General features: G+C 32.8%; 2 protein-coding genes across 17 annotated transcripts; both read right to left on the bottom strand.

Annotated features, from left to right (window-relative positions):
• Nucleotides 1-484: 484 nt before the first annotated feature.
• On the bottom strand, nt 485-5,296 carry LOC101256554 (uncharacterized). 7 transcript variants are annotated; one of them, XM_010315170.4, is made up of 10 exons: nt 5,093-5,296; nt 3,580-3,831; nt 3,060-3,264; nt 2,885-2,975; nt 2,659-2,804; nt 2,286-2,529; nt 2,080-2,184; nt 1,792-1,974; nt 1,475-1,679; nt 485-1,197 (listed from the first exon to the last, which is right to left on the bottom strand). In XM_010315170.4, exons 2-10 carry the CDS (start codon nt 3,797-3,799, stop codon nt 707-709), a joined length of 1,890 nt encoding a protein of 629 aa, XP_010313472.2. In that variant the 5' UTR covers nt 3,800-3,831; nt 5,093-5,296; the 3' UTR covers nt 485-706. The 7 variants fall into 7 exon arrangements, with proteins under 7 accessions (XP_010313472.2, XP_004251206.2, XP_069147467.1 ...); XM_004251158.5 differs by having other exon boundaries at nt 3,580-3,828; nt 5,093-5,224; XM_069291366.1 differs by lacking the exon at nt 5,093-5,296 and adding an exon at nt 4,944-5,084 and having other exon boundaries at nt 3,580-3,828.
• Nucleotides 5,297-12,861: 7,565 nt separating this feature from the next.
• AO1 (aldehyde oxidase) lies at nt 12,862-22,653 on the bottom strand. Of its 10 annotated transcripts, none has more exon segments than NM_001247520.2 (11): nt 12,862-13,312; nt 13,586-13,775; nt 13,920-14,018; nt 14,460-14,549; nt 14,792-15,754; nt 15,829-16,047; nt 16,296-16,505; nt 16,622-16,875; nt 17,503-19,182; nt 20,518-20,680; nt 22,349-22,513. In NM_001247520.2, coding segments are annotated over 10 exon segments (4,086 nt in total). In that variant the 5' UTR covers nt 20,666-20,680; nt 22,349-22,513; the 3' UTR covers nt 12,862-13,079.
• Nucleotides 22,654-24,036: the final 1,383 nt, after the last annotated feature.

Below are 24,036 nucleotides of genomic sequence, written 5' to 3'. Positions count from 1 at the left end.
TTTGTTATACGAAAAATAATATTGTATTTGCGATGTGAAACAAAACAAAAACAAATCAATATTTTCAATATCTTTTGATACGATATATTCAAGATTATGTAACACGATATATGTTATTTACAGATGAGATGATTTTGGTTAATATGAGATGCAGACTTGACTTCTAACATTCGTTGGACTTTTCTCTTTTCGGGAACACGATATTGATTGATTTGATTTGCAAGAGTAGTAAATGAAGGTCAATATGCAAAAGGGATGAGAAACAAAACTCGAAGATAAAAGATAGGAAATAAATATAAACATTACTCAAATAAAATACTGTTACTATTTTTCGCGCACTAATAATTTCAACTAAATTAATACTCTTCTTTAATATTATTAAAACTATCAATTATGTAAGTTGAATTTACAAAAGTCTCAACTTGCTTTTTGGAGCTCATATATGGCTAAAGCTACTGAATTCTATCAAACTCGTAAATCAATATAACATAACTAAGCCTCATTTTCATAAATGCTCCATTTAGGTTCATAATATTACAACATTCTCAGGCTTAAATAAATATTTTACATGGCAAAATTCACAAGCTTTTAATAATGATAAATAATAAGATTACTTGGCTTAATTTTGTGGTAAGTTTATACCACTTTTTGTTTTCTTTGAAAATTGTTGACAAAATGACTTCTGCATTAATCATTTTTTTCATGTTTAGTAGTTGGCTTTCACTGGCTTAGTTGTAAGTCCAAATCCAAAATGAAACAAAGGATCATTGTGTGAATCATCAAAGTTCATAGGGAGCTGATCAACTGACTTGAACCATGTCCGGGCGAGTTTGCCAGTAAAGCCATAATCGCCAAATAAAGCGTCAGTAACGCCTTGTCCTTCAGTACCGGGGAGCCAAGCAGCTACAAGGGCATCCATTTTGGCAACATAAGGCTCCATCACGACTGGACGACCAGAGACAACAACTACAACACACTTCACTGCCCCACAGACGTTGTTGATGGTGCTAGGGCCGGGTTCAGTTATAGTAAGGTTTGAGCTATCGCCAAACATCTCTGCGTATGGGACTTCTCCCACGACTACAATGGCGTAGGAGAATTTGTTGGACTTAACAAAGTTGGCGTCAGGGTTCTGTTGGTAGACTACTTCTGTAGAAGGATCAACTGTTTTCTTGATAGCAGATAAAATGGTGGTTCCTGTCAAGTCATGGAACGCGTATCAAAACAGAATAGAGTTGGTGTAAAACGTATGTAATATGTAATATGTTGTTTGGACACACATCCATCAGCATTTTCGAAGTATCCAAGCAACAATGGATTAAGTTTGTCTATAAAGGAGGAGGAAATCACTGTATAATTTGATCAATCACGCACATTGTGTGTTGTTCAAACACTAGATGGCAGTAGAATTGTTGCATCATGTCACAATGAAGATGTTGGCAAAGCTATAAAATACGAGAGTCTGAAAACGTACCAACTGTAAGATCATTGCCTGCAACGCCTTGCCATTGGATTGTCCAGCCTCCACATTGGTAACCTAAGTTGTCTGCATGAGTTCCAGCAACAAGTATTTTTGGTGCTTTCTTTGGAAGAGGGAGCAGTGGGTGACTAGGTGTTTTTCCGTTCTTCAAGAGCACGAGTGATTTCCTAACTGCTTCCCTTGCTAAGTCTCTATGCTCCTATAGAAAAGACAATGTAGCAGGTTAAATCTCTATGCTCCTATAGAAAAGACAATGCACCCGAAATGCCTGAGCAGAATAGTATTGGGATAACTAAGGCGACATTTTTTACCTGACTACCGAGTTGGTTTGCCAAGCTAGGATCAGACATTGGGTTTTCGAAGAGACCCATGACAAATTTAACTCTCAATATCCGCTTCACAGCATCATCAATTCTGCTCATAGGAATGATATTGGCTTTCACTTGAGATGTCAAAGTATCGATAAATTCTCTATAATTTTCAGGGACCATAATCTGAAGCATAGACAAAGTAGTCATAGTGAATATAAAGAACTAGTATAACATATCCAAGATGAGATGATCGAAAGATCTGTGTACGAATTTATATGACTAACTAACCATGTCGATTCCTGCTGTGATTCCAGCTTGAACAGAATAAGAGTAATTAGCATGAGGAGGGTCAGTAATTCGGTCAAGCCCTTGCCAATCTGAAATGACGAAGCCCTGAAAGATAAAAACCAGACGAGGTTGGGTTATACTGGAATATACCCCAACTTGACTTTAACTGGCAGAATTTTACAACGAAGTGAAATGATCATCTTTACCCTAAACTTGAGCTTGTTCTTCAGAAAACCAGTGATTAGGTCTCGGTTGGCATGCATCTTTCTTCCATTCCAGCTTGAGTAAGACACCATTACAGTTGAAACACCCTTTCTAAGTGAGTCATAGTATGCAGGCATGTGGATGTCAAATAAATCGTTTGAGCTGATTATAGTGTTGCTTTCATCAACACCATTCTTCGTGCCACCATCTCCCACAAAGTGCTTAGCACATGCAGCAACCTTAGTCCTTAAATTCAACAAACAACAACATCAGCATTGATAGTCAAAGAATCATAGATGATTCATAAGAATTTGCTAGCTTAAGTAACATCGTCAAGGAAATGACGGTAGTCTAAAAAGGGATAAAGATTCATACTTGCCGCCAACGTAAGGAACACCATTCTTAGATTTAGCTGGCAAATCTCCTTGCAGACCAGGAATAATCTCAGTCATGGTTTTCACAATCCTATAATCTTCACTGTAACTTTCATAACAACGGCCCCATCTAGGATTTCTGCATACCTACCATAAAACAATTATTCAGACATAAACATACATAGAGAGAAGCACCATGTGCACTAAGTGTAATCATATCAACTCACTGCAATGCAGGGAGCAAACGCATATGGAATTCCTGTAGCTCTAACTTCAAGTGCAGTTGCAGCCCCAATACGTTTCACCAGATCAGGATCCCTGCATAAAATTAACAAATTTATTATTATCACTAGACGAAAAGGGAATCGTTAATTATTACTGAGGAATGATGATTCTACTTGCCTGGTGACACCAAGGCCAACATTGTGAGGAAAGATTGTAGCCCCATAGACATTGTTGTGTCCGTGAACCGCATCGATTCCATAAATCATGGGAATCCCAAGACGGGTTGAAAGAGCACCCTTTTGAATCCCATCTACCATATTGGTCCAAACCTGAGCAGTGGCCTTGGGTGCAGGTACACTGCCTCCACCACTCAGTACACTCCCTGTCAGAAAAAATACTGAGGATGAACTCCAAAATACAAGACAATACTGAATCTAAGAGTATCCCTTTTTCACTCACTTTTAGTCTTAGGCCACAGTTATCTATCACTATCATTTTTCTTAAAGGCAAGGCAAAACAATAAGTAACCAAACATACACATAACTATAGACTATGTTGCTAAGACTCTCAAAAATGTGTGTTGGATCATTCAAAGATAGTATTTGACACATGTACGGCAACATTATTGGGGAGTCCGAGTAGCATAACCTATAGATGTGCCTTTTCCAAAAAAACCAAATGCATATTACAAGCATACCAATGAAATTCTGCTTCATAACATCAGCTGTGGCAACAGCCCTCTCAATTTGAGTCATTTGACCAATCTTTTCTTCAAGAGTCATTCTTTTCAGCAAGTCCTTGATTCTAACACCCAATGGCTGTTTTGGGTCCTTGTATTTCATGTATCCTCCCTCTGCTACCACAGCCCATAGGCATAACACCACAAACCCCATCATGGGTATAGACATTCTCCCCATTTTTTCACAAACTCTCTTTATGGAACAATCTGCTAAAAGACATACAAATAGCAAAAATCAATAAAAGTACTAAACACCAGAGTCATCAAAATAAGAATGCAGAATGTTGGTAAAAACAAGAATCTTTTTTTTTTAATTAAAAAAAACAGCTAATCAAGAGCACAAAAGACTAAACACCACAAACCCATAGTCATCAAAACAAGACCACAGAATGTTGGGGGAAAAAAATCTTTTTTTGTTACAAAGTAAAAAAAGAAAGAAAAAGCAGCTAATCAAGATCACAAGATGAATACCACAGTCATCAAAACAAGAATACAGAATGTTGGGAATACCAGAATCTTTTTTTGTTATAGTAAAATATAAAGAAAAAGCAGCTAATCAAAACCACAAGATAAACACCACAACCCCATCATGGATATTCACATTTTCCCCATTTTAACCCCCTGCCTCCTCCTCCTCCAGGACCTTCTGATGGAACAGTATGCTAAAAGCTCATATAAATAGCAAACAAATAAACTACTTAACAGTACCATACTTAACAAAACAAGCATACAGAGTGTGGGAAGAAAACAAGAAACCATTTTGTCACACACACACTCAATGGCTTCCTGCTTAAATAGTTTTGCAGAACACATAAAAACAGCCAAACTCAATGGAACTACAAAATGTTGGTAAAATAAGAATCTGATTTAGTTACAAAGTACAAATCAAGAATGCAAGCTAACCACAACCCTCCTCAAGGACCTTGTGCTAGAACAATCTACTAAAAAAGCTCATAAAAATAGCAAAACTCAATAAAACTACTAAATCCTATAGTTAACAAAACAACGATACAAAATGTGGAATTAAAAAAAGAAACCTTTTTGTCACATACCCCACCCCCCTTAGTGGCCTTCTGCTTGAACAATCTAGCAAAACTCAATAGAACTACAAAATGTTGGGAAAAAAAGAATCTTTTTTAGTTACAAAGTATAAATCAAGAAAACAAGCTAACCCCAGCACTCCTCAAGGACCTTCTTCTGGAACAGTCTACCAAACAGCTCATAAAAACAGCAAAACACAATAAAACTACTAAATACTCTAGTTATAAAAAACAAACATACAAAATGTGGATTAAAAAAAAGAATCTTTTTTTGTCACATACCCCCTCAATAGCCTTCTGCTAGAACAATCTTGTAAAAAAAACTCAATAAAACAGCAAAAAACTCTATGAAACTACTAATATACATACAAAATGTTGAAAAAAAAACAGCTAATCAAGAACACAATATTTTCAAATGTGAACAAACTTACTTGTTGAACTTCAAGTTTGAAAAAAAATGAAGAAAATGAGTAGTCGTGCAGACAACTACTAGGCAAGTTGATGGGAATTTGTGTGTATATCATGTGTGTATATATAGAAAGTATACAAAATGAAAGATGCCATCTCAACTTTGAGAAAAATACAAAAAAGGTCACTTATGTTTTAGTGTAGATTCAAAATAGTCCCTTAACTATATTTTTTGAACATAATTTCGATAAATCTAATAAATAAAATCTTTTTAAAATATTCAATAAAAAACAAATAAATGTTCACTTTTTACAAATTTACTCAAGGGCTTATTGCTCTTTCTCGCTTGTTTAGTAAAGTTAAATTTTTGGCCTTATCTTGCATGTGACGATAACGTCGAGTTGAAGGCAAAGAAAAACTCGGCATTCAGGCGAGCCATCCGTTGGAGACATCATTTTTTTTCTTCCGTAAAGTACTTTTAATACGTTTCGTTTATGTGTTGAATATTATTTTCTTAACTCTAATTCTTAATATCTTTATTTTGAAGTATAATCAAATCTATATTCAAATGCTTATTCAAACAGTTCAAAAATATATTTAAGAAACTATTTCGAAACGTATCCCAAATATAATGTACCATTTTTATAAAAGTATTTCTGAATGTCATTTTAGTGGAGTTAGTGGGGGGTGGGGTAGGGAATGGTGAATTTAATATTTAAAAGAAAATACACTATCGTTTCAAAAAGAATAATCTTTTTTTCGTTTTTATCTGTTTAAAAAATAATGATTTTTTTATAATATTTTAATTATACATTTTCATAACGTCACAAGATTAAAAAATAATTTTATTTATTTGATTTAATTTTAATTTAGAATTACACGATTCAAAAGTCTTCTTTATATTTTTAAATTTCGTATCAACTTAAATTAGATCGTTTTTTATGAAACGGAGAAAATATTAATTTTGAATCTGAATTTTTGACCAATACTTTGGAAATTTTATCCGTTGGTTAACGTTTTCCAATAAAAAAAATTTTGTTTTTTTTTTTCTGACAATGTCATAAAATAAGAATTAATGATTTGTCCATTTGGGCCCATAATATAGGGCAGATATTTTGATATTATTTGCAAAATAAGGACTTCAAGTTTAACAAAATGTGCTAATTGAGTATTTTACAAGTTATGTTTAAAAAAATAAAACTTTAAAATAACTCAATGATTAATTATATATATTAAAGTCCCCAACGGCTATTATCTACTTTTGTAAAGGTCAAGATGTATATTATTAAAAAAAAATGGTGTTTCATTATAGGTTAAAAGCATATTGAGGTTTATTTGTCTGTGTTTTTAATATAATAATATATTTGAATTTGAATGAATATTTGAGCGATTAAAATATTATTTTTAGATATAGATATCGAATGATAAAGGCTATTAGTTTTTTTATGATTGAATATGCATGACCTATTAAACGTTATTACTTGATTAAAAAAATAAAATATTTATATTGGTTAATGACGGTGGAGACCAAATGTGGTGGTGGTAGTTGGTGCTAGTAATGGTGTTGATTGATTTATAACGATCGACTCAATAGTGATGGTGAGTGGCTGAAAAATCTGTGGTGATTGACGATGATGTAGATAGCGATGATGATGGTGGGCATAATGGTGACTATCAAAATAAGTAAGTTGGTAGATACTGTAGCAACTGACAGTAATAGTGGTTAGTTATAATGTCTGATTATTATCGATAACGATGGTGATAAACTGTTATAATGGTATGATTATAACAACAAAGATAGTTAGTGATGACGATTGGTGGATTTTTGAATACAATGGTGATGGACTAAATTTAAGATAAAAAACAAATTGGATCAAAGCTAAATTTAATCAATTACTTCTTAGAATTTATATTATATTTGGATCAAATTAATTTTTATATATATACAACCAATTTTTTATGATTGTGAGTTGTCCAATTATGACTTGTAATAAGTTCAGATTTCTATATCTATAAAATAAGACTTTCGTATGAATCCTAAATTTTCTATGTGCGTGATATACGGATATATTATCTATCATGTTATAAATATTAATGACTAATTTTATAGTTTGAATTTGTGACTAGAAATATCACTAGAAATAAAGGGATTTTTTACCGCAAATTAATAAAAATATTTACGTTATAGTTCATTCAGGTCACTAGAAAATACATTGGCAGGAAAATAAATTCTCACTGAAATACTAGAAATTTTTTGGATTTTTGCATGAAAATATTAATACTATTTTTTTGTTTCTTTCTAACAGATTCAATCAAAATATCTTTGTGCCAGAGAAATACTAAGCATTGTTCAGTGAAAATATTCAATGAGATTTTTTAATTTGTTAAAAATTAGTACCTTCTAACTCAAATATTGTATTCTCCTTCAATGTTTAGTGCTAATTAATTATAATTATCTTAAAACATTAAATATGATTAGTGATTATTAAGCATGTGGCATGTGTATAATAATCGTGGGTTGTTTAAGTGATAGTTGAAAACCCAACAACCCATGTTTCCACACTTTTAAAAAGTGTTTAGTCACTAATAAAATAAATTAAAATAATTATACATCTTAAGTAATTTTTGGGAATTTAAATAATTTTGGGAAGTCATCTTTTATTATTTAATTTTGCCTATTATTTCAAGAAATACACCTATTTGACAGGTTAAAGAAAATAAATATTGAATCTAACTCGATAAATTTCATGATAGAGTTATTATCACATTTATTTAATATGATCGAAAGGTTGGTCAGATCGTTCGTATTAATTTATTGTGAGAATGTATAAAATAATGATAGATCTAAAAATTTTATATAAAGGAGTTCAGAAAATAAAAGTATAATAACGCTTGAGAATAAAATTTAATATCGTGAATTGAATTTCGAACCCTATAAATCACTATTCCAATCTCTAATATTGTATATAAGATGTATAACCAATGTAGAGATAATTACACAAAATCAGTTACATTCTGAGGAGTCTAAGTCTAGAATTTTGGGTGATTTAGTGTTGTTTTAAAGTGTTTTTGGATGAATTTGATACATAAACATGAGAAAAAAAACGAGTACTTTTTTTTTTGTATAATAGTGTATCAAATTGTATATGACTGTATAAATATTTCTTATAATTTTATATAATACTGTATATTGGGTAAATAATATTGAACAAGTCTTTCAACATTTTTGTAAAAGTAAAATATGAAATTATGTCTGTTGTGCATATAGGGTGTAAATTGTTTGTATACTGAATTGGGTTTTGGGTTATAGATTCTTAAGTTAATTTTGGGCTATATTTTTTAGATCGTAAAATATTTTTGAGCAACTTTTATACATAGCAAATATAAAATTATTATTTGTATGTCATAGCAAAATTTGTATTGCGCTCTATAACAAACATAAATATGTATAATACGCTATACATATACAAAGAAATCATTTGTATAATTGGCTATACATTTACAAAAGAAAGCAGTTGTATACAAATCAATTGTATAATTTGTGTATGTATAAAACGAGAAAATGAGAAAGACAAGATAATTGGGCAGGAGAATATTTGTATTGTATAAGTGTATAGGATGAAGATATATGTATTTGCAAGTATATATACAATTTTCTCTCACTTTATACAAACAGAAACACAATTTATACATTTCGTTTCTGTTTGTATAAGCGACAGAGGCGAGGGTGGCAAGCGAGATCTGGGGAGTGGTGACTGAGATCTGGGAGAGGTGAACGAAAATATATGTTTATATATAATTTTTTTTTTGCTTTATACAAACAAAAATACATTTTATACACTTATATTTGTATAAAAGTGAGAGAAAGCGAGCGAGAGATGGAGAGTGGCGAGTGAGAGTTTGAGGGAGAGAGGTGACGGACAAACAGTTTGCTACATGACACAATTAAATCATAATATGATTATAGCATTTAATTTAATTCATTAATTATCCATTATATATAATTTTTCCAATATTTTTCAGCATCATTCGATATACACATACAACGCACGTGACAAAAGAATAATGTACAATTAAATAAGGTCTACAATAATTAAAAATGTTAGTAGTCAATATACTCAAGAAATTTAAATACCTTCTTTCAAAAAAAAAATAAAAAATCTTAAATCAATTTTTTCTAGTTTCTCCTTTTAACTTTGCAACACAAAATTTGAGCATATTTAATTGTGAAAAAAATATGCTTTTTAAAAAGGTGGATGTGTCTCTTTCATTCCAATGAATTATTTTTATTAAAATGGTAAAAAAGTCTTTCAAAAATGGATTAACTTTGCAACACAAAATTTAATTGTGAAAACTTACTGTGAGACTCCTATTTAAATGAGCATCAAAATACTTTTCTAGTATAAGCTTCAAATTTTTATATATTTTTTGGTAAAAAAGAGTTTAATAGTTTCTTACGTCGTCGCCGTCGACATCGGACTTATTTTTAATACGTTCACACAAGAGGACTAAAATCAAAATTTTAAAAGGCTTTAAAATATATTTCAAACTTGATTTGATAGTGCAACACGCGTGTCAGAAACTAATAATCATAAAATAAATATATGCTTTTTGTCTTGTTTATTATCTTTCTTCTCCATAGCAACAAAGATCAAATTCTTCCATCTCTAAGGCGTCATTGCCACCACCATCATCATCGAATTCATTATTGTTGAATTCACGCAAACTTTTAATCTCGTATAAAAAACTTCTAAAAACCAATCAAATAAAATGACATGTATTTATATTACCCAAAAAAGGGGTTTGAATATTTGAAAAATAAAATCAAAATGGGTTTATATTTAATCGAGTCAAACTCCCAAATTAGAATGTTTTCTAATTTATTTATAGATCCTTTAGTTTATTTTTCAGTTTACCTCTCTTCGTTGTTTGACTGGCCGGTGAAATGCTACCGCAGCTACCACTATCTCCGCCTCCAGCGAAATCCAAACCACCAGTAAAATCCTTTCTCTCCCCCCTCGCACTGATTCGAGACCAGCGATATGCACAAATCTTGTTAGTTTATTTTTCATGCTTTCCGACGAACAAAGCTCGAATATCACTTGACGAGCTTCACTATCATTGTTCATTTTTGTTATTCATAATCCAATTCCAATGGATTTTGGTGTTTAAAGTTATAGTAAAGTTACTCTAGAAATTTGAAGGAGATGGAAGAAGAAGTTACTTTGGGATTTGAAGAAATTAGAAGAGTATAGAAGAAAGGGGAAAGGAATTATAAAAAAAATTAAAAAAAATATTAAATTAATCAAATTTTCACGTGTCAAGCACGTGAAATTCACATATCAACACAGATGTGGTTGTAGCTTTTTAAGAGTGTAACTATTTCAGTTTTAAATAGTTCAAGGGGGTAATAGGACTCTCATAAAGTTAAAGTGTATAGTTAAAAACCCGAATATAGATTAGGAAGACTTTTAACCATTTTCTCGTTCAATACGCACTTATTAATTTTCCAATAGCAAATTTTGGCAAATTTCATTTGTGAAAACTTACCATGAGACTCTTATTTAAATGATCATCAAAACATTTTTCTAGTATAATGTGCTTTCAACTATTTTTTTAAAAAGACAAAGAAAGGTATAATTAGAATTATGCTCTATAATTATTATTTTTTAATTGCAAATAATGTATAATTAATATTTTCTTCGAGTAATTTTTTTGAGAAGAATTGCTCTTTGGAGAGCTAAATGTTTAAAGAAGATTTTTTAAACTTGGTTTGATATACACGTGCGATACCCGTGTCACAAACTAATAATTGTAAATAAGGTGTTACAATTGTTAGAAATATCAAAACTTTATATCTTCAAGAAATTTAAATATTTTGCTTCAAACAATGCCTCTCTTAAATACAATAACATCAAATTTATCTACTTTCCAACAACAAATTTGAGCATACTTCATTTAATTCGATTTGTTATAAATAATTTTTCAATAGCAAATTTTGTTAATGAAAACTTCTCATGAGGCTTATATTTGTTTTAAGGTTTATTTTAAAATATCCTGAATCGATATACACGTACGACGCACGTGACAAAAAATTAGTTTACAGTAAAATAAGGTCTACAATAATTAAAAATGTCAAAAGTAAATATATTCAAGAAATTTATCTACTTTCTCCTTTCAACTTTGCAAGAAAAAAATTTGAGTATATTTCATTTAATTCAATATGCTCTTATTAATTTTCCAATAGAGAACTTTGACAAATTTCATTTATGAAAACTTACCATTGAGACTCCTATTTAAATGAGCATCAAAACATTTTTATAGTATAATGATTTTTCAATTATTTTTTTCCTTAAAAGACAAAGAAAGGTATAATTAGAATTATGCTCTATAATTGTTATTTTTTAATTGCAAATAATGTATAATTATTTTTTTTTTCAGAAAAAAATGTCTTCAATTGCTTCTTCTTCCAAGGGTAAGAGAAAATTGAATTTGATGAAAAAACTAAGTGTACTTATTGTGGCTAATGATGATATATCTCAAAATTCATATATATTATGTCTTCAAAATTTTGGAGTAGATACATTGGGAGTAAGAGATGGATTAATGGCATTTAATATTCATGATAAAACACAAATGCGTTTTGATTTAATCCTAATGAGCTCAATTATGCCTATGATGGATGGTATTGAGGTAATTAATCCCTAATTTAATCTTAATTTTATGTCTAATTGTATAACTCTAATGTTTGTTTTGATGAGATGACAATACTCGAATATACACGTGTAACGCACGTGCAAAAAATCCAAACAACATAACATATATCTATGTGTGAACTGTGTTTTTACTTTACTGAACGTTTTTTTTTTAATTGATTACTAGGCAACAAAAAAGCTTCGATCGATGGGAATTACTACGACGATTGTGGGAATAACAACTCCAGATGATAATGAAGAATATCACAAAAAATTTATGGAAGCTGGTCTTGATGAATGCTATGAGAAGCCATTAACAAAGGAGATACTTCAAAGCCTTATTGAGAAAATTGGTAATAAAGTTTAGAAGAATATAAAAGGATAAAGTTATATTATAGTTCTTATAATAGAAGAAATAAATCACCATATTACAAGACTAAAGTCATATAATATAGTGTTTCATATTGAGAAATAAGAGTTTTGAGTTGTTATATATGGTAAGAGAAAGTTGATATAATCCTAATGAGCTCAATTATGCCTATGATGGATGGTATTAAAGGTAATTAATTCCCCACTAATTACAAATTTAATCTTAATTTTATGAGTAATTGTTTACTCGAATGTTTGTTTTAATGATATGACATGACTCGATATACACGTGTAAAACACGTGCATATTTTCTGAAAAATCCAAACAACGTAATTCGATTTGCTATTATTAATTTTCCAATTAGCAAATTTTGGCAAATTTAATTTATGAGAACTTCTCATGGAGCTCCAATATATTATAAATGGACATCAAATAATTTTTTTTTTAGTATAATGTGATTCTAATTGTTTGTTTCAAAGACAAAGAAAGATCTATGTACTAGTAATTTATTTTTCATTTTATACTCGAAATTTATTTTAAAAAAGTTATATGACATAAATCAACATATACGTGTAACACACGTGCATATTTATTGAAGAATCTAAATAACATAACTTTTATCTAGGTGATACAATTGATTTTTAAAAATTCTTTTTCGATTTATAGACAACAAAAAAGCTTCGATCTAAGATTAAAGAAAAGGTCAGAAATAAAATGACCATTTATTATTATAGCAACACAAATTAGAAGAAATAAATCACCTCATTATATGAGTAATTACCATATATAGCTCTTTAGTCATGTACTAATTTGGTGAATATTAAAGATGTAGTAGACATGATCATGACTCGGTGCATGTCAGATCCTCAAAAAGTAGTGTATTTTTAGAGGAATCAACACAGGTACGATAACATTCTTTGGAGAGTCCGAGCAACATAGCTTAGTATCATTTGAAACACGTTGATTTTCGAGCCAGCAGAGTTTCTACGAACTTCTCTGCATAATCCAGGCCACACTGTGTCTTCACAACTGGTAATATTGCAGGGACATCTAGATAAAATTCTGAAGCAGACTCGTCGAGCTTGTCCCAACGTTTGAGCTGTTCACGTGCTGCTCTTATGGCTGCTCTTGTTGCACAATGGACCGAAGCTGCCAGAAACAGCGGTGGTTCACCAGATGCTGCAAAAAAGTTGATTATCATAAGATTCAACGGTTTGTATGAACTAAAGCAGATTCAGAAATTGAAGTTTATATGTTCCTGCATTGAGCTCAAGTTAGTATATACACAATGATAACATAGTTCACTAACAAGTATTTATAGATATTTTGTGGATTTCTCGATATATCTATACAAAGTCTGGACAAAAGTTATTGCGTTCCTGTGAACTCAAGAACATGGAGAACTCATATGACACATGGTAAAGCTAAAGGAAATGAAGAAAAGAGTTATACTTTTGGACGAGAGGACACGTTGTTCGTGATGTCCACTGTTTACGAGATGAACATTGAAATTCTGGGGTATGGTGTCAATAGTTGGGATCTTGTATGTCCAAGTGCTATTTGAGACCATTAACCCATCTTCATTTGTAACATATTCTTCTTTCATGAAAAATCCGATTCCTTGTACGAAAGCTCCTTCAACCTGTAGCAAGCAAAAGAAAAACAATCACCACAGTTATGAACAATCTTGTGATTAAGAAGCAGATAGTTCTAAAGTTTGAATAACGGTTTGAGTGTATGATGCATCTCTTAATTGTATAAGCGAATCTGAAATGAAGGGAAGAACCTGTCCCAAATCAACAGCTGCATTCAAGCTCTGACCGCAGTCGTAAATAATATCAGACTGCAAAATGGTAGTCTCTCCAGTCAGAACATCTATCTCCACCTGCAAAAAAAAGTTCTATAGTTAGTTATCCATGTGAAGATATATTGGCTGCAAAGTGGTCCACAACGGGAGTTCCCCTGCCGAGGATTGTGTACTCATATATATTGAAAATTGATAGTCATTGCATACGATTCACTTTCAAGATATCTTGGTGGTGAAATGATACACACAACACAAGACTCAAAATCTCATGCTTAAGGGGGTGGAGGTTTGAGTCCTCTTCAAGGCATAATATATGAGCATTCTCAACAAGAGAGCTTGATCGGATCAGTGCTAATATTCCAATCAGTATTGATATTCCGATATACTGATCCGAACTAAGCTCTTGGAATAAATTCAGCAAAATCTTGGTGATCTTCTCTACGTATTGAAAGGGGAATATGCTTTAAAGTAGCAGACTGAGGCATGAACAAGAAAAACAGATAGGAGTAACAAGTTTACCTCACTGACAGCAGCGCCGAAGGTCAAATACCTCAAGAATTCTGGCACATAATAAGAATTTGCTGCTAAGTTTATTGATTGTGTTTGTGCCTGCAAAAGAAGAAAAATGATATCAAATATGACTTCAGAGTATTTTATCTTCTGACTAGTTCCATCAAGAGTTCTGTTTGGATGAGGCGAAATGTTTATAAGAACAAGGTAATCATTGATGATAAGGCATCTCTTGCAACGAGAACATCTTAAGAAAACAAGTTCACAGTGATTTCAAAAAGCAATCCAGAAAACCGAAAGTGACTGACTGAGAAGTGTGTCTTGCAGCGTTGAAAACAAACCTGGCGAATCAGCGTTGGCCAATCAACAGAAACATTTTTTTCCTGCAACTGTTTCTTCAGAGCGGTCAGTCTTTCAACCAAGATATCACAGCAAAGTTTAACAGCTGCACAGCTTGATTCCGATGTGGTACTTCCAGCCGTTAATCCACCTTGCACTACACTTAAGGTGTCTGCTTGTATGACTCGTACTTTCTCGACAAGGTCTTCGGCCCAACTACTTTCGATTGAACCGAGAGCATAGGCAGTCATCTGTCTAACCTTTGTCCATAGCCCTTGGCCAACATCAACCCCTCCAACCTCCACAACAATTGATCCATCTTGCAGAATACTGACTTTTCCTGGTGTCGGTCGTTGCGAAGCATTGTACACAGCTGGTACTCGAGAAATACCCCTTTTCTTCCATGTGTTTTTCTGGTTGAACTGTTCTATCATCTTGCTTCGTTGGAAAAAGCTGGACGACACTGCCAACTTATCCATGATACTAGGCAATGTATATTCTCCTTCTGCTACAACGTTACCATAGAATAAGTTAAGGCTTTCAAATGTATGAACATTCTCATTTCTGACTGAGTCCACCTCAATCGACAGTAAACTTGCGACATGCTCTACTATAGCTTCGGCGATATAAGATCCTTGCACCTCCCCAGGACCCCGCATGATCGTTTTGCTGGTGAGATTTGTCTTGCATACTTGTATATCAAAAGATAAGGCACCCCAATTATATTTTTTTAGTGTATTCATCAGATATGATGGTATGATGGGGCTTAAATCATTTGTGATCCCAGCATTTATCAATATATCAAGATGTAATGCTGTGATCTTTCCGCTCGACTTGAATCCTACACTGTATGTTACTTTCATTGGGTGTCGTCCTCCTGTCATTATCATGTCACTGTTCCGGTTGACATATATCCTGACAGGTCTTCTCAACTTGTATGCTGCTAGTGCACAGGCTGTGGAAACCTAGAATTATTCATAAACTTTAACATCAGTATCAGAAAATTGTTATTATTACCATTTCTTTTTCGTATACTCACAGGCATTGCTTTGACAAACTTGCCCCCAAAGGCACCTCCAAGCCTTCTTGTAATTACGCGGATGTTGTGTGCAGGAACACCAAGACAACTGGCAATCATACTCTGTGAATTCTCAGGGCACTGGCTTGAAGTATAAACAACCATGCAGTTGTCTTCATCTGGAATTGCAAGGGCAGTCTGTGTCTCCATATAGAAATGGTACTCGGAACCGAATCTTAACTGGAAAATGATTATTAAATGAAAAGAGAAGTAATATGTTTGAAACTTTAGCATACATCACCATCTAGGAATCAAATTTAGGAAACCATTGAAACAATGCTATTTTCTTAGTCTCTTCAAAAATACCACCACGTGCGTGCCGAATCCTCCAATAGTGCATTTTGGAGGATCCACTATGGGTACCGCAATGATTTTGGAGAATCGGAGCAACAAAAAACAAATATGAACAGTAGAGAAAACCAAAGTACCTCAGCAGAGAGAATTTTTTGATCAGCTTCAGCCATTCCTTTTGTGAAATCGCCAATCTGTTCAGGCTGAAAAGGTGGAGGGACTTGGATAAAACTAGATTTCTCAACAGCTTCCTCAACAGTTAAAATGGCCGAATCTACATTTGTAGTGTCGTATTCAATGAGGGCAGTTCTTGCAGCCAAATCTGCAGACCGCTGACTATCAGCAACCTATTGTGTTTCAACAACATAAGAAAATAGTTCAAAATTTCAATGGTTTTTTAGTGTATGAGAAATTAATATTGCATAAAAACCAATCTCAGCAGAAGGAAACTTGAAGTGCTCACCACAAATGCAATTCTGTCACCAGCACAACGGGAGAGATCTTCAGCAAATAAGGGCTCGGAGCCAAATGGTGTAACAGCTCCTGTATTTGCTCCTCCTGTTGGGATATCTTTGTAAGTAATTATGGTGGTGTCTGTTAAATGATTAGGCTCAAGCTGGATTCCCTTGACACCAGCTAATGGCTTTGTACTGTAGATAAACGCTCCATGCAAGCAGTTTGGTGGTGAAGGAATGTCATCTACATAAACAGCTTCGCCTGAAAAATATTATGTAAACCAGCACACCTAAAGTTCAGAATGTTGCAGACACAAAGTTATAGTTTAACTGGTGTGCAGATAAGCTATTTTGTATAAAAGAAAAACAAAAACACGGCAAGAGGAATACATGACTACAAGGGCAACAAAAAAGGAGAAGAATGACCAATTGGTAACACCTGAAAACGAAGTCTCAAGCTTCGTCTCCTTACACAATGTTTTATCCAAAACACACAACAAAGTTTGGCAAAAATATGCATTAACACCTCAAAGAGTGGTACCTATAGTTGTACCAGAGGTGTCGAATAAATCTTAACGCAATGTTTTATCCAAAGCTGAGAGAAAGTAAACTATTTCCCCAAACTCATATCTCTTAGAATAGACTTTCCCTCCTGTACTTGCTTTACTTTAGTTGTGTCATTTCACTTTAAATATCAGATATCATTTTCAATTTAACTATGCTGCTGGATCCTCCAAAAACGTTTCCACCCTTGTTGGATGCTAACATTTTTGAAGTGTCCAAACAACATAGCTGTCTTAAATGTCAAAAACAAGAAATCAAGGACAGGAAAAATTGTTGTAGTTAACATGCACAAGATGAAATAAAATATTAAAAGGGGATAACAAACCAGCAGCTTGCATGGCAGCTCCGATCTTCTTCAACGGTTCACCTACTGGAGAGTACTCCGTACTGAACTCCACAACCTGCTTAGAAGAAGATAGCAGTTTTTGTTTTCTCCCCTTACTAATGCAACCATTATTACTACTTTCCGAAACTTCCTTATCTGAGATGTCATTAATTCCATCCAGTAAACCACCAGAAATAGAAGGATGAACATCAGTTAAGGGATAAAGAAACTCAAAAACATAACTGACAGCCAAGCTTGATCTGTACTCAGGGTGTAAAGTGCCATCTTCCGGTACCACCGCTAATTTGACTAATTTAAGTGCTTCATACAAAACATGTACACTCAACATTTTCCCCGTTAGACATTCTTCTACCTTTTTAGCCCTTGTTGCATGTTTTGTGCCATATGCACCAAATGCCAAATAGATATTGTTTATAAGGACGCCGTTATTGCAGTGAGAAACATCAGCCTGGAACGCAGCATTTACATATGCCAATGCATTCCCATGAGGTCGTGGAGCAGCTCGATAGGTTTCAAACAAAAATCTAGAATGAGTTTGGTGAGAACTTTGATCTTTCTTAAATGGGATGCAAACACTTAGAAGCACAGTCTTTGAGTCTAGTGGTGGTCTTGATAATAACTCCTCCCATGTGTGGTTTTCAGGTCCATGACTGGTCATCAAGCTAACAGTAGCAGAAAGCCCGAGAAGTAGTGTAGCGATATCAGAAGGAAAACCATTCTTCTGTGCCATGACCAAATTTCCTCCCACACTAGCAGAGTTTCTAACAAATGGTGAAGCAATCTTCTCCATGTGGTCAGCCAATTTTTGGGATACCAACTTCCCATATGAACCCAAATTGATATGACTTTCCTCTTTCAAGACTGAGATGAATTTAGAGATAGTCACAGTTGCTCCAACTTCAATGCCTGTCTGATCTCTTTTGATGATTGAGAGTTCAGGAATGTGCCTGAGATCGACATAATGATCATATCGCTGAGTTTCCTTATAATAACCTGTGCCGGTATTACCAACGACAAGTTTAAAGCTTCCACGATTTACCGTCGCATTGAAGTTCAACAAGCTCCATAGCTCCTTAATGGAAACAGGACTGTACCAAGGGTACTTTGAGGAGTCCAAATTCGTGGCGGATTCACTTTTCAAGAACTCAGGATATATACTAAAATTCTTGGTTGGATCATAGGGAGGTAATTTACTCACTTTCATTTCCTTGGAGTCTCCCTTTTTCCAAAAAGAATTGAACCCCAAATCCTCTATATCAATATCAGCAGCAAAAGTCTTGCAGGCATCAGCAATGGGCCGGTAGCCAGTGCACCGACAAAGGTTTCCTGCTATGGCATTTTCAGCTTCAGATGAAGTAAGCTTAGAGAATCCTGGTGGAGGATCGGGTTTGTTTCCTTTATCAGCATTGACGAGAGCTGAGAAAAGTGACATACACAGGCCAGGAGTGCAAAAGCCGCATTGAGAAGCATAGAAACCGGCAAATCTTTCATGAATAGAGTGAAAACCATCTCTGGTGTTCCCAAGGCCTTCACTTGTAGTAATTGAACAACCATTTAAGCTACAAAGAAGTGTAAGGCACGAACTTGCACTAAAATCTTCCACCTTTTTGAACTTCGGATCATACTTTGAGATCAGAACAACACAAGCTCCACAACCACCTGTTACCATACAAAAAAGTTATGTTCCTTCTGAACCCAAAATTGTGCATTACCAAATACTTAATCAGATTATAGACGGATGATGAAGAGATATACCACGCTAAAAGACTTAAGAAGCAGTATTTCATAGTCTAACTGAAGTCAGCCAACAGGAATACGATATCTCATTTAATGAGTAAACTACATTGAAAAAAAAACTACTCAATAAAAGCTATTTATTTTACTTCATTGTACCACAAAAGTAATTCTACTCTCCGAAGCTGCTGAAGTTAGCTTAGTATGTAAATCAATTACATATGGTGAAACCTAAAACTTAAATTTTGCTATTGTAAAAATATGGTACTTGAGCCTAACCACCGTCCCCAAAAGCTAGCTCCTGAGGGGAAGTTTGTGCAAGTCCATATAAACCAATGCAAGATTCTATCCCCCACCACAAAAAAAAACAAATTCATGTAATACATGGTATAACTCCACCCCAAAAGCTAGCTCGTGAGGGGATGGTTGCTCAAGTCTATATAAGCAGACCACTAGTCGATTCCCCAATTAGTGTGGCATTTTAACCCACTCTAACACCCCCTTCATGCCTAAGCCCAACTGAAGCACGGATTAGGAGCCCAAATAGGGATGAACCTGACTATGATACCATGTAAAGATATGACCTAAGCTTAAGTCAACCCAAGAAACTATCTCATTGGGGGGGGGGGGGGGGAGAGGGATTGCGCAAGTCCATATAAGCAGATCATCCTCTAACATAATGAAAGATTTCATTTACTGGAAACAATTAAATACAGTGTCCTACTCCCAACACTTGAAACCAGAGATTTTTTTTAGAGGTGAAAGAATCTTTACCGTTCCATCACACCCTTTAATGGACATGAAAGGCTTAAGTAGCACAGAAATGCAGAGATGTCAAAAAGCATCAAAGGAATTCCTAATAAGTTATCATAAGCTTTCTGCATATGACGGGTGCGTAAGAGAAGTACACTAGAATTTATCAAATTCCATGAACATTGGACATAAGAACACAAATATAAGGAAATCCAAAGCTTCTTAATTATATAATAGCACCAAAAACAAACGTATTGTATACGCTAGGAAGATTAAGATCATGAGATCTCAGGTTCAAATTTCAACAAACACTAGATATTTCTTCTTATTTGTCCAAGCCTTGATACACAGAGTTACCCAATGTTGTGTTGGTGGGATGGTGGGAGATGAACAAGCTACCCTTGAGACTAGTCGAGACGTACAAACAGGCTTGAACACCACGGTTTTTCAAAAAGAAAAACATATTTATACATGTAACAGAGTGGTGAAAGAAAAGAAGATCATTACCTTCACCACAACCAAGCTTAGGACTCTTGTAACAAGTCTCCGAGCGCAAGAAGTGAAGCAAAGTTGTCGAAGGATCAACGGATGGCAACTCAAACCTCTCTCCATTAACTGCAAACACCAAATTCCCCTTTTTCTGTCTTTCCTCCATTACTACAATAGCCTCCTTAAAATCAAAATTCTATGGTTAGCTCCTTCACAAAAAAATATTGTCTTTTAAAATATCAGAAGTGAAAGAAGAAACTGAATCTTGAATTGAATTAGGAGTCCAAAAACTTGACTTTTTAACACAAGATTGTTGAATAAAAAATTCTTGGCTAGCTGTAATACTGAAGCAGTTAACTTTGACACATACCTTTCACCAAAAATCTAGTTTTTTTCAACTTTTTTCAACTTACAGAGCTGAAAAATTACCAGAACTGGAAAAAAAAAAACAAGAATCTTGAATTGGGTGTCCAAAGCTTGACTTTTTAACACAAAAGCTTCTTAGATCAAGATTCTTGGCTAGCTGAAGCAATGACACATTTTTTCAACTTTTTTCTCTTACTGAGCTGAACAATTACCAGAATTAGAAAAAAAAAACTAGAATCTTGAATTATACAAATTTGGTATCCAAAAACTTGACTTTTTAACACAAAAGCTTCTTGAATCAAAATTCTTATCTAGCTATAACACTGACAGCAGTTGACTTTGACACATACCCTTTATCAAAAATCTCAATCTTTTTCAAAATTTTTCTATATACTGAGCTGAAATATTACCAGAACTGAAAAAAAAGAATCATTGAATTGGATGTCTAAAAGCTTTTTCAATCATGATTCTTGGCTAGCTGAAACACTGAAGAAGTTAACTTTGACACACACCCTTTATCAAAAATCTCATCTTTTTCAACTTTTTTTCAACCTACTGAGCTGAAAAATAACAGAAATGAAAGAAAAAAGCAAGAATCTTGAATAGTTTAAGTTCATTGCTAGCTGAAACAGTTAACTTTGACACATACCCTTTATCAAAAATCTTATCTTTTTCAACTTTTCTTCTACATACTGAGCTAAAAAAAATATCACAACTGAAAGAAAAATCAAGAATCTTGATCATTGGGTGTCCAAATGCTTACTTTATAACACCAATGCTTCGTAAATCAAGATTCATAGATAGCTTAAACAGTTCACTTAGACACATACCCTTTATTAAAAATCTTATCTTTTTCAACTTTTCTTCTACATACTGAGCTAAAAAAATATCACAACTGAAAGAAAAATCAAGAATCTTGATCATTGGGTGTCCAAATGCTTACTCTATAACACCAATGATTCTTAAATCAAGATTCATAGATAGCTTAAACAGTTCATTTAGACACATACCCTTTATTAAAAATCTTATCTTTTTCAACTTTTCTTCTACATACTGAGCTAAAAAAAATATCACAACTGAAAGAAAAATCAAGAATCTTGATCATTGGGTGTCCAAATGCTTACTTTATAACACCAATGCTTCGTAAATCAAGATTCATAGATAGCTTAAACAGTTCACTTAGACACATACCCTTTATTAAAAATCTTATCTTTTTCAACTTTCTTCTACATACTGAGCTAAAAAAATATCACAACTGAAAGAAAAATCAAGAATCTTGATCATTGGGTGTCCAAATGCTTACTCTATAACACCAATGATTCTTAAATCAAGATTCATAGATAGCTTAAACAGTTCATTTAGACACATACCCTTTATTAAAAATCTCATCTTTTTCAACTTTTCTTCTACATACTGAGCTAAAAAAATATCACAACTGAAAGAAAAATCAAGAATGTTGATCATTGGGTGTCCAAATGCTTACTCTATAACACCAATGCTTCTTAAATCAAGATTCTTTGATAGCTGAAATGATTAACTTTGACACATACCCTTTATCAAAAATCTTATCTTTTTCAACTTTTCTTCTACAAAATGAGCTGAAAAATATCACAATTATTAGAATCTTGAATTATAAAAATTGGGGTATCCCACCAACTTGACCTTTAACACAAATAACTTTATGCTACATTATTAAGGGAAAATGAAAACCCACAATTATGTAAAATGTGATGATTATTTTTCAAAAGAAAATATTTCCAACTTTTAATTTTGAACCACTCAGGTCATAATTATAGTTATTAAGTGAAGGACTTTATACTAATTTAAGATTACTATTTCCACACTTCTATTTATAGGTAAAAGATAAAAGAGATCTTTTTTTTAATGCCCTTACTTGTGCTTTACATGTTGTGATGTTATCAATCTTCCCAACAAGTACTTTTATTTGAAGGAAAATGTTCAAATATATTATTGAACTTTTAAAAAATTTAATTTATCAATATATTACTGTTTGAGATAAAATTCAAGATGCAATATTTTATTCATATGGAATCACGACCAAAAAAATGGTGAATATCAATCTCCGAAGGTCGGTGTATTTCCTGAAATACCGATCAAAAAGTGACCTCCCATCTTAGATAGGTAAAAACTTGGTCGCTATTTAATTTCAACCTCTAGAGGTCGGCATTAATGTCATATGATGAAGGTTTTATTCACACTCTTAATAGTAATTTACGTATGAAACTAAAAAAAAGTCAATATAGTTCAATGTATTTTTGACACTTGTCTCTAAAAAAATATTATATTTTTTTCATACTAAACGCATCCTCTAATTAATAACATTCAAAAGTTGAAAGATTATTTTGTTTTTTTTTAAAATCATTATTTTAAATACATTTAAATGAAAAATTGTAATTATATAATCTACGCAAACATAACTAATGAAAATTTCAATATAAAAAAATCAACAGATATATTTTCTTAAAAATCTTATCTTTTTCAAAATTATTGAAATTACTATTGTAAAATGTGATATTATTTTGAAGAAAATATTTTCAAAGGATGATTGAGAAAAATTCAACCAATTTAAACCGACCATGTCATAATTATTATAGTAGGTCTAATTATTAGAGTATAATTTAATGTAATTACTTTCCTACTTCTCTCTATCTATTTATAGATTATACATTAAAGAGAAATCTTCTTTATGCCTTTGCATGTGCTTTACATGTTGTGATGTTATCTTTCTTTCAGCCAAACCTTTTCATTTTCGGAAAAAAATTTAAATATGTATCGAACTTTCATAAAAGATATATTTATGTTATTCGTTTTAAAAAAGTTATTTGAAAAGATTTATCCATGTCATTATTTAAAAAGAAAAAAATAATTCTAATTTTGCATGAATATTTTCTTAAACGGAAATGACATAGAGTCAAACTTTCAACCGATAACATAAATGAGTCTTCTTTATTTTATTTAAAAGATATACATTGCGTGTTCGGAAGATATTCAATAAATTTTAGGGTGGATTTACTTGTTTGATTATCTAGTGAATTTTTTTTTTTGATAAAAATAAATCGAAATCATATAAGTTGTTTCCTTTTATTTAGGGCTCACATCCCTTGCGTTATTATTTTAACATATTTTTTATTAATAAAATCACTCTACTTT

The sequence above is a fragment of the Solanum lycopersicum genome, chromosome 11 (genome assembly GCF_036512215.1).
Source record: "Solanum lycopersicum chromosome 11, SLM_r2.1".
NCBI classification, from domain to species: domain Eukaryota; kingdom Viridiplantae; phylum Streptophyta; class Magnoliopsida; order Solanales; family Solanaceae; genus Solanum; species Solanum lycopersicum.
This window is presented reverse-complemented; position numbering and strand designations above follow the sequence as displayed.

Coding starts and splice junctions, on each gene's coding strand:
- LOC101256554 (XM_010315170.4), bottom strand. CDS start 3,799: ATGGGGAGAATGTCTATACCCATGATGGGGTTTGTGGTGTTATGCCTA. Junction 1,975..2,079: donor TCACAGCAGGAATCGACATG/GTTAGTTAGTCA, acceptor TCTATGCTTCAG/ATTATGGTCCCTGAAAATTA. Junction 1,680..1,791: donor CAAACCAACTCGGTAGTCAG/GTAAAAAATGTC, acceptor TCTTTTCTATAG/GAGCATAGAGACTTAGCAAG.
- AO1 (XM_010314894.4), bottom strand. CDS start 20,665: ATGGAGGAAAGACAGAAAAAGGGGAATTTGGTGTTTGCAGTTAATGGA. Junction 15,755..15,828: donor AGTTTGTCAAAGCAATGCCT/GTGAGTATACGA, acceptor GAATAATTCTAG/GTTTCCACAGCCTGTGCACT. Junction 14,550..14,791: donor GGCCAACGCTGATTCGCCAG/GTTTGTTTTCAA, acceptor CTTCTTTTGCAG/GCACAAACACAATCAATAAA.